Source organism: Corythoichthys intestinalis, chromosome 8 (genome assembly GCF_030265065.1).
Source record: "Corythoichthys intestinalis isolate RoL2023-P3 chromosome 8, ASM3026506v1, whole genome shotgun sequence".
Taxonomy (NCBI): domain Eukaryota; kingdom Metazoa; phylum Chordata; class Actinopteri; order Syngnathiformes; family Syngnathidae; genus Corythoichthys; species Corythoichthys intestinalis.
Genome location: NC_080402.1, coordinates 54,785,693 through 54,802,857, shown reverse-complemented (window position 1 = coordinate 54,802,857; position 17,165 = coordinate 54,785,693). Strand labels below are relative to the sequence as shown.

General features: G+C 39.1%; 1 protein-coding gene across 10 annotated transcripts in view; it reads left to right on the top strand.

Moving 5' to 3' along the window:
* The window catches only part of tenm3 (teneurin transmembrane protein 3), a 451,194-nt gene that overhangs the window by 169,962 nt on the left and 264,067 nt on the right, over positions 1–17,165 (top strand). The window contains exon 2 of one of the 10 annotated variants that reach the window (XM_057842854.1): positions 10,567–10,674. The exons of the other annotated variants lie outside the window; for them this stretch is intronic. Coding sequence (XP_057698837.1) covers positions 10,590–10,674 — 85 coding nt within the window. The 5' untranslated portion in view covers positions 10,567–10,589. The remainder of the gene's footprint in view (positions 1–10,566; positions 10,675–17,165) is intronic. 10 annotated transcript variants of the gene reach the window in all.

Genomic DNA, 17,165 nt, shown 5'->3' with positions numbered 1-17,165 from the left:
ATTGCTTCTACTGTGTTGTGAAAAGCCTCAAATTCAAAAGACAATAAAATACAGCCTTTGTTCAGGTCATGGTTGCAGTTTAGTTGTCAAGTCAAACATTATTTTATTAGATTGTCTCACTGTCTTCAGAAGAAAATAACAAGCAGTGAACAGAGAAAACGTGAGCAGAAAAACAATAATAGGAAACAGAAATGATTGCCGAATGAGACAATGAGAAATTGGTGTCAGAGATAGGGAGTCATAACTCAATCCCACAGAATGATGCTGAGACGTGCATGTGGATTTTCCAATGGACAACGTGGCCTGTGCTCTGGTTTACACATTGGCCATCACTGTGGAAACAGATTAGTGACCTACATCACAATGTCCCATTCAGGTACGCATGAGAGTGAGTGCATCTGTAGATCGGGATGCCCGTTAGGTGCGTATAGAATGAAGCTTTGATTACATTTAAGAATGGACGCTGTATGATTTATTATTGGTAAATAAGTAATTGTAATTAAAGAGGAAATGCTCAGCATAGTGTTAAGGATTGGCTGCCTGCGTTTGGCTCATTCCAAACACATACATGTTAGGTAAATTGAAGACTCAAGTCCATTGATATGACTGTAAATTAAATATGGTCTTTTATCTATAATAATATTGATTGACCGGCATGTACCTGTTTCAGATTGGCCCTAGGATTCCCTAATGGATTTGTCTCCATTAGTGTTTAAGAGGTTATTGTCATGCGAGGAGATTTCATAGTATACGCTGAGATTAAGAGAGGGCATAGCGGTGGCCGTGGCCATGGTGGCCGAAAATATCATTGCATGTAATTGACTTTCCAAGATATGAATTTAAAATTTAGACTGCACCAGTAAAATGTTGTCTATAAAAGTTGTAAAGCAATAAAAAACCAACAAAAATGAATGAAATGACCAAAATATATATTTTTTTCTATAATGGGTTAAAATTATTTTTCATACAGATCATGTGACTAGCACCTTAGAGATGGTCTTTTGCTTTACATAGCTAAAAAACAAACACCTGAGGTCAGAAGAAACAAGATAGATATTCGTAATTCTTTTCATACCTAAGCTTTCAAAAGCGACAACAACTACTGAGTGAGAACCAAAGATTGAAAATGTGGACCATGAAACGCCGGAGAGCACAGCTAAAATGGTGAGCGGAGTTTCAGTTTGTCTCACTAAAGACGCTAATTGTACAACAGAGCCACAACCGGGCGTACCATATTCAATGGACAAAAGCACAGCTGTCCTAAGCAGCCTAAATTTAGAATTCCCCTAGAAATGATGGGAAACAAAAAACACTAATTTTCAATGTATTGTATTATTATAAACATTCCTGGCTGGAATATTCAGTCAAAAAGGATGCCATCTCCTGTCTTGCCTGCCGCCATTTTCAAACTCACAATGGAGAGGATTTGTTCCGCAAGTGTGAGTGACTGGAAAAACTTGGCTTTAAATTGGATATCTCCGCGGAACGTAAAAATCGGCGTCTACCTCTCCCCAGAAAAACAAGCGCACTCACCCACACCCACCCACACACACACACACACACACACACACACACACACACACACACACACACACACACACACACACACACACACACACACACACACACACACACACACACATAGCTTGGATGCCTATATTTGCGAGAATGGCTTAAGCTACTAACCGAGCATATATCTTGTAAATTGATTTTACTGATGACACTGCTTTTCGGGGTCATCAACATATTTTGCCCCCCATGCCACAAAAGTCAAACTCCGCCTACGGGTATTGTTGTGAATGTTGTTTGTTAACTTAAAACTTGCCTAAATGACAAGTAATTAGAGACCAAAAATTTGGCGCCAAAAATAGCTAATACTGCATTTTTTGTTTTTGGTTACCCGAAAGTTTACCACCGAATAGTGTGCAGAACCGTAGTTCTCTTGCAATGACACAATCAAAACACGGCGAGGAGCAACTTTGCTTTTTGTCCAGCGTCACATCGACTACAGTACATTTGAGCCCGTGTGTGAGTACTGTATTTTTCGGACTAGAAGTCACACCTGAGTATAAGTCGCACGAGCACAAAAATGTGCAATGAAGAGGAAAAAGAAACATAAGTTGCACCGGAGTATAAGTCGCATTTTGGGGGGAAATTTACTTGATAAAATCCAACACATAGAACAGATATGTCATCTTGAAAGGCAATTTAAAATACAACTACAATAGAGAACAACATGCTGAATAAGTCTACAGTGTACAGTATGATAATGTTACATGATGCATGAACAACGAAATGCAAACGTGGCCGGTATGTTAACGTAACATAGCTATTAACTCATTCACTCCCAGTCGTTTTTACCAGAGCAAGGCCCTTCGCTGCCGGCCGTTTTTCTAGATTTTGACTGATTTTGCAAGGCCCACAGAAAATTCTGTTCTGTTGCTATATAAACATGGAACCCACCAAAAGAAAGATTAGACTCTCTTCTTTCAGCAGAAAAAAAGTAAGTTCATATCTTTTTCCATTCTTTAGATATCAGCATTAGAAAATAGCTTTGCTTGAGCAATTTTCCAATTTCTGATGAAAAAACTGAGAAAATGAGCTTTTTGTAAACACATACATTTCAAACATAACTTTGACTTTAACAAAGCTATTTTTTGCATTAGTTACATCCCAAACATCTGAATAATGTTTTCATTTTACAAAATACCATGAACAACCAGACAATCAGAGCTTTTGATAGCAAAGTAACAATTTATTCACAAATGACGACTGAGAGATGACGGTTTGTCGCCGAGATGACGCTGTTGTCTTCACGTCAGCCGTGTAAACATTTCCCTCATCGTTGTCTGTCTCACAAAGATGGATTATTTTTGTGTTTCTGCGGGGTCTGCTCAGCGAGCCGCTGCACTGGAGGTCCCACTCGTTTTGCTCAGTCGTCCAGCGCCTGGCCTCCCAGGCGTCCTCTAGGTTGTTTTGTTCGGTCGGAGCGCTGCCTGGCATCATGTCGCCAGCGCTCCGACTGTGCTGCCCGGCCGTTCATTGCTGTTGAATCGGGTTGCCTGGTCTTACAAAATGTGCTACTGCCCTCCAGTGGCCAGTTTTATTGCTATAAAATGGGTTTGGAGCTTTGTTCTTTGTTTCTCAGATAGAGCGGAAGCTATACAGTATATGCTTCTTTTAAAAAAAACACACACACAAAAGACGTATAAACACGTTTTTGGGACAATGAAGCATTTAAAAATAGGACACATTTATACGTTTCTGGGAGCAAATGAGTTAAGAGTTATTCAGATAACTATAGCATAAGGAACAATCTAACAAGTTTACCAAACACTCTGTGTCACTCCAAAACACCAAAATAACATGTGAAATGATATAATAATGTGTTAATAATTTCAGACATAAGTCGCCAAACTCGTAGGGGGGGGGGGGGGGGGGGGTTAAGCAAAAACTGTGACTTATAGTCCGAAAAATACAGTAGTTTGGAGTTTAAACAAGCGAGCAGTATCACCCCTCAAATTATTTAAATATATCTTTTCATGGGACAACACTGACAAAATGACACTTTGACACAATGAAAAGTAGTCTGTGTGCAGTTTATATAATACAGTTAATTTATTTTCCCCTCAAAATAACGCAAAATATGCAAACTGTTTGCTGAAGACGTGTCAACAAAGCACATGGAATACTGGAACCGTGTCCTATGGTCTGATGAGACGGACGCGATTTCTTGTGTACCGTCTTCAGAAGAGGCTTCCTCCTGGGGTGACAGCCATGTGCACCAATTTGATGTAGAGTGCGGCATATGGTCTGAACACTAACAGGCTGATCCCCGCACCTCTTCAATCTCTGCAGCAATGCTGACAGCGCTCCTGTCACGAGTCACATGACATTTTGGAGGGAAAATGACAAGCAGTACTCAATTTGGACATTTAGGGATGTACGTAGTTTCTCAGGGGTGTACCTACTTTTGTTGCCAGGGGTTGAGATATTAATGGCTATAATTTGAGTTATTTTGAGGGGAAAATAAATGAACTTTATTATATAAGCGTTACTATTTTTCATTGTGTCAAAGTGTCATTTTGTTAGTGTTGTCTAATGAAAAGATATACTGAAATATCTGCAGAAATGCGAGGGGTGTACTCACTTTTGTGATACACTGTAGATGTGCATTTGCTGTGGTTTAGTTAAAAAATTTTATGGCACGACCACTTCGTCTTTTTGTCACATTTTTTCCGCGACTCCCTTCTGTCAGTCGCTGTTTAATCCGGCCGGGGGAGAATTCGCTTGGTTTTGTTGCCGCTGGGACCCAGCCCACTCACCTGGCTCTCGATCAATTCCACTTGTTGCACGAGAAAACAGTGAATTGTATTTTAAGGAGTACAAGAGATTGTAATAGTCTTGTAAAGAGCTTTACTAGTTTAGGCGAGAACAAAATATTTTGTTGTTGTTCCACACAAACGTACATAGAGATCTCATTTAGCTTAGCAACTGGAGGCGTGAGACCCATTTATTGAGTGTCCCAAACTTTGAAGAAAGCACATTTTTCAGGGTTTCATCAGCCGTGAAGCCCACCAAACAGAGTGCTATAATGGCATCGGCACCTATCCTAAAGGACGCATTCAGAGTTTGCCTCAAAATGCTCACTGCCGCCGGGAATGCGTCCTCCCAAGGGATTTCAATCTGCCCCTTTCAAACAAAATTTCTCCAGCCTCGAGGGTCGTAAAACATTTTGGAAGATCTTTGCGTTCTTGTGAGAAGGGACCATATTTTATTCCTGCCTGATCATAAAAGAAAAAAAAGCCAAGGCAAAGGGCATTAATGGGAAAATAATGAAATAAAATACTGTATTTTCTACTGTATAAGGCGCATCGGAGTATAAGGCACACCTTGAATGAATGACCTATTTTTAAAGGTTTTTCATTAATAGAGCGCACCGCATTATAAGGCGCGGCAGCACCAGTAGTAATCATCGTAGGGGTTGGGGTTGAGTTATTCATCCACTAGATGGAGCTGCGCTAAAGGGATCTCTTGCCATAATTAGCCAACATTAATCCATATATAAAGCGCATTGGATTATAAAGTGCACTGTCGTCTTTTAAGAAAATTAAAGGCTTTTAGGTTGGTAATAAATAGAGTTGTGCAAATTTTCCGATTCTTAGATTATTCAGGATTCGGCCATGGAAGATTTGAGAACGATTCACAAACATCCAAATTCCGATTATTGAAATATGTCAAGTAAAGCAGAACTAAAATACAGTCAGCGCAGTCTTCGGGACGCAATGAAGAACGGACCAAGAGTAAACATCATGCTTGTCAAAATGGCATAATGACACAGTAGTTCGGTAGTTCATGCCGCTAGATAAAAACAAAAAAAAACAACAATGCTACCTGACTACTGCCGACAGCCGCTACAAACTACGTCCACATAATGCAACGGTAGATATCACATGTATAAAGAACTAGATGCGAAATGACAGACTCGGTGGCATTAGCAACACATGTATGGAAAACTAGATGCAAAATGACAGACTTGCCGGCGTTAGTAAACACCAGCCATCTTAAAGCAGTAGACTTCCACGGAAGGCTGTTGTAGCGAACCTTCCAAGCGAACCTAAAAACTTTTATCTAAAATACTCCTAAATCAGCAAAATATTGACTTAGATTCAAGTCAAGATTTTGCCGATAAAGTCAATAAAATAGATTAATCTTTAGACCAATTTTAAAACTTTCACATGTTGAAAGCAGACAGAAGGGAAATTATGGAAGACGGGAGCAATTTTAACAACTTTAACAGTTGATTCACAATATTAAATTAATTAAATGTAGTTTAAAGCTGCTGATACAGAATGGGGACTTAAGTATTTTATTTACTGTTTTGAACTGGTGACTTAAAACTGAAAAAGTCTTTTAATTACGCCTGAGAGGATTTTTGTACAATTTTTGTAACTAATGTAGGAAACATTAAAAGCAGCTAATCGCTTGGGGGGGGGGGGGCATCAATAATCGATTTAGTAGCCTCTGAATCGTAATCGGAATTTAATGGTTAGATGCCCAAAGATTCCCACCTCTAGTAATAAATATGCTAATTAAAATAATTTTTAAAAAAAGAAATAACTAAAAATGAATTGTATACATGTGTATTATTCGGTTTTCCAGCTAATTGTTTCAAATACAGTGGTACCTCTACATACGAAGTTAATTCGTTCCAGGACCTTGTTTGTAAGTTGAAATGGTCAGATGTCGAGCAGGATTTTCCCATAACAATACATTATAATTGCATTAATTCGTTCCACAGCCCAAAACCCTACACTAAATCCTTAAAAAATACTGCTGTTACTATTGCAAATAGCAATTACGAAGAGCAAAACAAATAAATTATGGATAAAATCGGGATAATACAAGGCCTTCTCAAAAAATTTGCATATTGTGATAAAGTTAATTATTTTCTGTATAATTTACTGACAAACATTAGACTTTCATATATTTTACATTCATTACACACAACTGAAGTAGTTCAAGCCTTTTATTGTTTTAATATTGATGATTTTGGCAAAAAATTCAAGAAAAAACAAAAATCCCTATCTAAAAAAAAATTAGCATATTTCATCCGACCAATACAAAAAAGTGTTTTTTAATACAAAAAAAGTCAACCTTCAATCAATTATATCAGCTATGCACTCAATACTTGGTCGGGAATCCTTTTGCAGAAATAACTGCTTCAATGTGGAGTGGCTTGGAGGCAATCAGCCTGTGGCACTGCTGAGGTGTTATGGAGGCCCAGGATGCTTCGATAGCAGCCTTAAGCTCATCCACAGTGTTGGGTCTGGTGTCTCTCAACTTTCTCTTCACAATGTCCCGCAAATTCTCTATGGGGTTCAGGTCAGGAGAGTTGGCAGGCCAATTGAGCACAGTAATGCCATGGTCAGTAAACCATTTACCAGTGGTTTTGGCACTGTGAGCAGGTGTCAGGTCGTGCTGAAAAATGAAATCTTCATCTCCATAAAGCTTTTCAGCAGATGGAAGCATGAAGTGCTCCAAAATCTCCTGATAGCTAACTGTATTGACCATGCCCTTGATAAAACACAGTAGACCAACACCAACAGCTGACCTGGCACCCCAGACCATCATTGACTGTGGGTACTTGACACTGGACTTCAGGCATTTTGGCATTTCCTTCTCCCCAGTCTTCCTCCAAACTCTGGCACCTTGATTTCCGAATGACATGCAAAATTTGCTTTCATCTGAAAAAAAGTACTTTGGACCACTGAACAACAGTCCAGTGCTGCTTCTCTGTGGCCCTGGTCAGGGGCTTCTGCCACTGTTTCAGGTTCAAAAGTGGCTTGACCTGGGGAATGCGGCACCTATAGCCCATTTCCAGCACACGCCTGTGCATGGTGGCTCTGGATGTTTCTACTCCAGACTCAGTCCACTTTGTTTGCAGGTCCCCCAAGGTCTGGAATCGGCCCTTCTCCACAATCTTTCTCAGGGTGCGGTCACCTCTTCTGGTTGTGCAGCGTTTCCTGCCACACTTTTTCCTTCCCACTGAGGTGCCTTGATACAATACTCTGGGAACAGCCTATTCGCTCAGAAATTTCTTTCTGTGTCTTAGCCTCTTGCTTGAGGGTGTCAACGAGGGCCTTCTGGACAGCAGTCAGGTTTTGAATAATGAAGTTTTTAAAAGCCTCAGGAATCTTTTGCAGGGGTTTTGAGTTAATTCGTTGATTCAGAAGATTAGGTTAGTAGCTTCTTTAGAGTACCTTTTCATCATACGCTAATTTTTTTAGATTATTTTGAGGGATTTTTTGTTTGTTTTGTTTTTGCCAAAATTATTAATATTAAAACAATAAAAGGCTTGAACTACTTCAGTTCTGTGTAATAAATCTAAAATATATAAAAGTCTAATGTTTATCAGTACATTACAGAAAATAATGAACTTTATCACAATATGCCACATTTTTTAGAAGGACCAGTAATATAATAATAGTAAAAATAATAATAATAATAATACCTGTAATAATATAACGAATCGGGTTCTAATGTGACGGCTGTATTTTGGTGGTGTACCTGAACGAACCGCGTGGCTGACGACAGAATGAGAGACAGTGTATTAGAGTTTTTACTTTCACTTTTCAGTGTCCTGTTGTTGGGTGTCATCTGCGGGAACAGTAGGCATTTTGTGAAGGCAAGTTCTGAAATAAATGATTAAAAACCTGGAGAAGCTGGCGATTTCTTTGGCGATGTTACAATGATAATAATTGTCACCATAACTTATAAAAACTGACGAACGGAGGAGGACCGCCGAGCTCATAGCCATTCTACGGCCCATATTTTCGAGCCAGTTTACAGATATTTAAAACTTCATTTCAATGGTAAGCCTCACCTTTTCCTTCCGTTCACCACCTGCACTAACATTGTTGGAACAATGTTAGTCATAAATCATCATATTTCGACCATGTTGTCGGATGAAGAAACAAATGGCGGATTGGCGGGTCAAATTTTATGTCGGCTATCGAAAAGATCGTGTGTTGAAGTGATCGTATGTCGAGGTACCACTGTATTCGGTTTTTGGTTTCGGCAAATAATTTTGCTACGGTACATCCCTACAAATAACGATATTTCTTTTCTACATGAACCCTTTATGTCTGCATGTTCTTTACATGTAAATTATCCCTTTGCCACTGCTTGAGATTTTCAAGGATGATGCACAAATTAAAAAGAAAAAAAAAATCCCTTAAAACTTTGAGTATCTCAATAACATGGAAGATCCAATGACCAGAATTTCTGTAACGTTTTTTTTGGTAATGCCATTAGTATTTTATGTTATTTTTGTTTCACATTGTTTACTTTTAATCCTCAGATTTTTTCTTTCAACGATATTCCAAAAAGAATACTCCTTTGTGTGAAATGGTGGTATTACATTGTTGTTCTCTTTCTCTCTCTCTTTTTTTAATAAACATCCCAGCTGTGTGTTCGTCAAATGTTTAAGAGGCATTTCTTTGTCAGTTGGATACTTGCCAGTATGTCTCCCAGTGACACTTTAAAGATTGCTGCCAAGGTAGTAACAAGAAGCCTGCCTCTACTCACCTCTGCTGTGTATGGTAAAAATAAAAAATGCACATGGGAGACAGCTTGAAGGGAAACATGCTATGGGGCAAAAAGTAGTCATCAATAATATACCTGCTTTTTTTGTAACTTACTCTTCTTTGTTTTCATGTTGGTCTGATGAAATCTAATTTATACCTCATGAACGAATGGAATCAGGATGGACTGAACAGAATGACACTTGCGCTCTGTGGTGCTGAAGCCTGTAAACCTCACTGTTGTGGCTATGTACACTGCAGTGTCATTTTCGTCAATGATGATGATAACGAAAATATTTCGGCCATGAATAAATTTTTTCATGACGATGACGAGACGATAACGAGCTAAAAACGTGTTTTTGGGAGACTACACAGGGTGTGTGTATATTAAGTGTTTAATGGTATTGTTTGTCAGTATGTTGTTGTATGAGGATTCGATAATATTTGACAATTAACCCTTTATGCTCTCATAATTTTTCTTATGATTGTCTTAATGTACACACGCTCTTGGCTATAAGCTTTGAGTAGCTTCTTAAGGAGACCTGACTCACATATGATCCTAGCTCGGCATTATGAGAATATGAATGTGTGTGTGAATGAATTGAAATTGAAATTAATACGTATAACATTACCAAAACAATAATAGTCTTTCTGTCAACGGACCCATTTCAAGGCGTAGGGGGAAATTCTAATTGCCGTGTAGAGTTTTACTAGTTTCAGTGAGAAGGTGAATAGTTTTTTTTGTTGTTGTCCGTGAACTACATTTCCACATAAATGCACATCGAGGTGCCATTTAGCTTAGCAAGGAGAGGTGTGAGAGTTATTTTTTGACTGTCCCCGAGCTCGCAAAAGTGCATTTACCAAGGTTTTGTCAACCGTGATTGCGTATATCCGTCAGCCGAAACAGCCTGATAGCACAGATATAAGTACGCCTGCCCCTCTGCTATTGGATGCGTTGTTGACGTTTGCGCGGCGGCGCTCTGAAATAGAGCAAGGCTCTATTTTGGCCCTGCCTCCTGGCGCAAATTCATTCTTACTTGCCATTCCATCCAAGACGGCCGTCAACCGCTGACTTTTGCCGAAAAGTCCGATCCAAAATACTTAATGCTCTGGATGGGGGGAAGAAGGAGATGAGTCGGTATTGGTTTAGCCACTTTATTCTGGCAACAACAATAATAATAAAAAAAATAAAATAAAAAAAAATAACAGTGGGCTGTCCGATCGTCTCCTAAGGGGGCCACGCATAATTACGTACATTACAATACACAATGAATAGGTTGCCGCTGAACCCTTTACACTAGGCTGCCGCTAGTTTGAAACGGCCTTAAAAAAATGTCTCATTTGCAAGGTGTGCCGGCTTTTATTTTGGTGTGGCGGTGCACCACAATCTGTTAAATGCAGAGGAAACCCTGCTACATAACGAGGTGAATTCTAGTTTCAGAGACGAAAATGTGCAATGGTTTCCGTCATATGTTCACAGCACATATTCACAGCAGTGTCTGCATGTGTCCCTCCTGTGACAAGCTGCGACACCCCACCCCCCCATTCACCAGTGCAGTGCCCTCCAGTCTCAAGACTTGCACACACGGTAGGATTTGTTTTCTTATCTTGGCCAGAGAGAATATGCAATGTTGGTTCAGCCTTTAACGGTCTGTGCTGAGTGATCATCACACACTAAATGTAACTCGTAGCGTTAGCATAGCATTCGAGTAAGAATTAGCCTTATGCTAAGGGTGAGCAACTTTTTTTACATACAGTTTGTGTCGTCCAGGTGGTTATAATTCATTGAAAATAATGTAGTTTTCCTGCTGAGTGCGTGTTATCAGCAAGCTGGCGTTGTAGACGGCCTTGTAGACACTACAATATGTGCTCATCTGTCAGTGTGCATTCGAAATAGTTGGAGAACATTTTAAGTAAACCTCGACTAAAATTAGACGAAGATAAACACATTTTGAGATGACTAAAATATGACTATAGCTACTAAGTGTTATCGTCTAAAAGACTATGTAACCTTCAAAACTTCAAAAGTGATTTGTATATTTTTATTGCTTTAGGTGACGTGTAACTGACAAATGGTAAAACAAATGTTTTGATTGTGTCTAATCCGATATTGATGTCATTAACCCCCCCCCCCCAAAAGCTATAGCTTTTGCATGCAAACGGATATAGATAATTTAGATGCAAAGGGTGGTAGTTGCCGTCATGACCTCAGGGTGTTTCACTTGATACTCATTCCGTGCAATTGGTCTTGACAGCAGAGGAATTAGTTGGTAACAAATGAAAACAATAGAGATGTCTTTTTGTGTTACAGCATGCACATGCATCTCTGTTGGACTGAGGAATAGTAGATGTAGGCAAGAATTTGGCTGGGTGGTTTTACAAACTTTCAAGTAGATTGCATTGTTTTAATGGTCTATATTTTCCTGGAATATGTTGTAAATAAAACAGACTTCACACAATTCCCTAAACAATTAAAATGCAGTTTGCGTACTTAAAAAGTGGTACTTTAATATGGTGTTCAGGGGCTGTTAGACTAACCTCTTACCTGTGCGGAGTTGAAATAAATCACACTGAGCTTGTACGTAGGTGTGCCTGAGTGACTATAATAAATCACTTCCCGGCAGTTACTTAAGTGTTGTTTGCTGCTATAAGACACTGATTATTAAGCACACAAGCTTGGGGAAAGGCTAGCATCTCCAATTTTGAAAGATTTGTAAGGTTAATCTTCTGCTTCAGTGACTAGACGCCATGTAAGTTCCCTTCTCATCTCACAATCACCTTAATGTCACTTTGTTTGTCAGTGGTCAGCTTGGTACGTAATTTATCAGAACCATCTTTATTGGTCTATTTATTAGAAACACATAAGTAATTAAGTTTTGCAGTTGCAGCTGGCAAATTGGGCATAAAAAGACAGTGACACATAACAGGAGTAGTTCAAGTTAAAGTAGTTGTTATTGTTCCAATGGGGCAAAAAAAAAAAAACAGTTAACATCCATCACATGACAACAACAACATATGGCAACATTAAAGGTACTTTAACACAATATTTAGTGCTAATTTAAAATGTTTTTCTACTCCTTGCACGCTCCACCAATGCCCTGATGAGTACAAAGATATCTGAGACTGCCCTGAAAGCCCTTTTTTTCCCCTTCAATAGAAAGTGTTCAGCTTGAACACTCTGGGCAAACACGCGTCTGTGTACTGCCCCACAGCAGCAGCACTGCTTCATCAAGCCTCTGCCGAGTCTCAGCTTGGCAAAAACACTTTTGTAACACACTAACAATTTGCTACAAATTGGTTTTACGTTTCTGGTGCAGATTTGAAGGACCAAACGCTCGTTTTAAAAATTTTTTTTTTTTTTTATTTATTTTTTTTTTTTAATGTCCTTTCTTGTACAAGCATGTGCGGCAAGCTTAACACATGCTGCAGTTATGGTTTAGGCCAGAAGTGGCAGTCACGAGAGGGACAAACTCCATTTAACACATTTAAACAAAGGTTAAAAAAAATAAAAAAAATAAAAAAAACATTTCGGCCACTGTTGTTTTTGGCAGCCCTTTTAATTGTCTTAGTTTTGGTCTTTTGGGCGAAGGTTCAAGTCCAAAAATAAATAAAGGTTTCAAACAATTTCGAATAAACATAGACAGATGAGCACATATTGTTGCATCTACAAGGACAACACCAAATTCTTCATGATAATACACACTCAGCAGAAAAAGCAGTACATTAATTTTAATTAAACCTACCTAGAAGCCACAAACTGGATGTAGAACAAAACTTGTCCAAGCGTTTAACATCCTCTAGACCAGGGGTCTCCATCTGCCAGTCCGCGGCGCATTTGCTACCGGGCCGCACAGAAATAATAATTTATTAACGACCGCATTCTGGCCGAATTAACCCTGTGCCCCTGTTTAACACACCAATATCTCTGTCTACTTTAGATATAATACTACAGATGGATTAGAATGTCGTCATAGAAATCCATCAAATGGACTGCTAGCAGTACATCATGTTTGTGTATATAATATATCTATGTGCGCTTGTCCTTGATAATAAGGTATTACTAGGCCGCGGGCGCAGCACATTTGTTCCTGGAAATAATTAGCACCCACATGAGCGAAGATGACTGGAAAACAGACGTCTTTGGAGATATTTTTTAGGCGAAAAGGGCAGCTGACGAGCCAGAAGATGAGCCTACAACCTCGAAGACCCACGAACTGCGAAGGCGTGGATTCGTGAATAAACCGAGCGATTTGAGCATGCCTGTGCAACAGGAGGATCAGCTTGTAGAGATCGCAAATGACGGCGACCTTATTAAACGTACATTTGAGACAACAACTCTACCGAGGTTCTGGATTAAAGTCATTCTGAAATATCCTGGCATCGCTACGAGAGCATTGAAAACCTTGCTAAAATTTCCGACATAGTATCTTTGCGAAGCGGGCTTCTTAATTAATGCTTAACGACAAGGCGAAGTTGTTAATGGTGAGAGCGGTGTGCAGTTGTTGTGTGCAGCTAACATGGCAGGATGTATCTGAGGAGAACTTTTCTACATGTCCTTCCATGATCAAACGTAAGTTAATATTCCTTTCTTTCAAGAAAGTTTGTAGTGTTTACTTTGGAATCGCTGCATTTGCGCATTTTGCGGCTATGTTTAACGTTACGCGCATGCGCAGAACCGCATCATTGCAATTTTTGATGGGTTTCAAAATTTGTCAGAACACCGGTCCGTGAAAAAAAGACCCAACTAACACCGGTCCATGGTGCAAAAAAGGTTGGGGTCCCCTGCTCTAGACTTACTGACCAGAAAAGCCAAGTGGCTCTGCTTTAGACTGGCCAGTTTTTTAAGAACAGTTTTTTCACAATTCTGAAGCTAATGCGAATATGAATGCTACGCTAATGCTAGGATTACACTTAGAGCAGGGGTCTCCAACCCAGTCCTCAAGGCCCACTGTGGGTCCTGGTTTTTGTTCCAGTCGATCCAGCAGGGACAGTTGAACCAATGAGACTCCTGCTAAAACAAGCCACACCTGACTGCAATCAACTGATTGCACTTGTAAAACACCAGATTGGAGAAAAAGTGTTGTCATCTTGTTTGGTAGGAATGAAATCCTGCACCCACAGTGGGCCTTTGTGGAATAGGTTGGGGACCCCTGACTTAGAGTATAATGATCACTCAGGACAGACCTTTAAAGGATAAAGCAAGATTGCATATTCTCTCTTGCCACGGTAAAAAACCCCAAATCTGACCGTGTTTCCAAACACGCAAGATGGAGCGCAACCTAGCTTGAGATACATCCTAAACTCCGGTGAGGAGGGAGAAGCGCAGCACATCTCACATGAGTTACACGACCCAAATACTGATACGATGTGAGATAGAAGACTGATTTCAGCCTACTTCTACTGCACCTTGGCAGCTACAGTATGTGCTAGCTGACAGGAGTAGCACTAACTCAGCAACAACAAATGGTTGTCTTTGGTCATTGAGGAGCCGTCCGAACGGTTCTCAGGTTGTGTGTGTCAGAGATATCGTTGAGGTTATTGCTTGCAATTTTGGTGCATGACCTCACTATACTATGCATTTGATTTTGTTTTTGTTTTTTTGTTTTTTTTTTCGTTTTTGAGGGAACATAAACTCTACAAGCAAATACATTAGTTTACAACAGACTTGCTAATTCAAGGAAATAAATAAAGCCTCAATGGACATTTACTTTTTTTTTTTTTTTTTTAAGAATGTAAATTATGAAAGGCAGTATTTCAAAAAAATTGCTTCAACAGCTTAAAATTTACAATGATGACCTGAGACTTAAAGGATTAATTCGGCCTAGTGCTACCAAACCAATGAATGTAGCACTTCTTTAATGATTATACACACTCAGCAAAAACAGTTTATTATTTTCAAATAAACCCACAAGGACGTCACGAAGAGATGTAAACAAGTGAGAGTTTAAGAGGACGCTTGCCGTGCTACAGCTAATGCTAACGCGAGTGCTACACTAATGCTACGAGTTACATTTAGAGTATAAGGATCATTCGGTATACACGTAAAAAGGCTAAAGTAACATTCCATATTTACTCATGCGAGAAAAAAACATCTTACAATATTTATAAAACAGACAAATCTAAAGCTTCCTGTAGCATATCCTGCTGGGTCCTTCCGGGGTCCTACCGTCAGTCAGCGACAGCCACAGTTGCCCTCACAGATTCCAGATCAAAATAGTTTTTATCGGTTTATTTTTCTTGTTAATCTGCCAACGGCTGATGTTGGAAAAAAGTCCATATATCAATCATCCTTTCATAGACATCATTTGATAAATACAACAATTTTTTGCTGAATATTACGGTATGCATGAAATTAATTCTCCTCTGTCCTATATGCAACATAAGTCTTTTTACATTTATATAACAGAAAAAGAGTGTAAAGAAGGGCTATCATAGAGAATGCTAGGAATTTGGACGTGGACATAGTACATACAGTATTCACCATGATAATGACTCCAGACTGAATGACATGTGTCAAATGTCCCAGGCTGCATGTAGCTCATCAGGATAATTTTAAGTTACTGAAATATGGATGGTAATTGCAAATGGTGATCTGTATCAGACCATCTGTTCAGTTCTGTACGACACACACATATGCTTGCTATCTGTCCTGTTTCAATTTTTCTCCCTCTTTCTATCACACGCACAGACACTCAGATTATTTTAATGACATTTACACATCTGCACCATGGAGCGCCAATATGCCGAGTGGCAAATAAAGATCCTAATATTTGGACCAGCCATTGGGTTGGTATCAAAATATAACGGTAAGATAACCTTGAGCAAAATATCGCAGTATCATAACATTACAATTATAACTCTGAATCAACTATTTTGAAATTTTGTAATGGTAAATGGTAAACCATGTTTTTCCGCTGAACATGTATAGAATTCATGGAAGATAAGTATTCCTCGTGGAAATATACATACATGTATAAACATAAAGGTAGTAAATGCAGTCTCTTACGTGAGCAAAACCCTACAGCTCAACAATAAAAAAATAATTGAGGTGAAAACACATAACGTAATTTTTGGACTGTAAGCTGCTACTTTTTTCCCTCATTTTGAATCCTGGGGTTTATAGTCCAGTGCGACTTATTTGTCGATTTATATGGGTAATTAGTCAAAACTTGATTTGACAGTGGTGTCATAAGACTGCCATAAGATCATAATTATGACAATATTATGACACTATAATGGGCATTAAAGAATGCTTATGACAGATGTCATTTAGTATCATCCGGCAAATTATGTCACTCATACTCCATGTATGTCCAGCTTGGATTTTTTACATCCATTTAAATGTGAGATCATTTTCTGGGTTACACAAAATGACATCTGTCATAAGCATTCATTAATGCTCATGACAGTGTCATGTCATAATTATGATGGTCTTATGACAGTTTTAAGTTGCCACTGTCAAATAAAGTGTTACCAAATACAAGATCTAGCAATTAATGAAACAACTGGATGAGAAATATTTCGCTCATAACATGAATTTTGATTGTTATTTACATCTGTAGCGCTGCAATGCATGCTGGGAGGCATGTTGGACGACAACAGTCTGGACAGCAGGTGGTAGCAGAGGTTGACCGTCTCCCCCAAGGAAGCAGTGATGGCCAAATGAAGCTTCTTGAAGCAAGGAATCTTTGCAGCCAATTGGATCAATGCTTCATAGTGGTTCATTTGGTCTTATGATGCCGTTATCAAATAAAGTGCTACCGGTTAATATCTTTTCGTGTAAATATCCCATAATATAGTTAGGACAGCTGTGGCTTATAGTCAAGTGCGGCTTATCTATGAACAAATGCTGTTTTTGTGTCAAATTTGGTGGGTGGCGGCTTATAGTCAGGTGCGCCTTATAGTCCGAAAATTACGGTACTACCGCAATAACTACTACTCGAGGTGAAAATCACCAATTTGATGACAATGCAATACAAGATTTAGTCTTTGGACAACATAATATTTGGGGAAAATATCTGCTAGGATTTGATTTCATTTGGTTGGTTGGACACGAAATTACTATCATTATTAGTATTA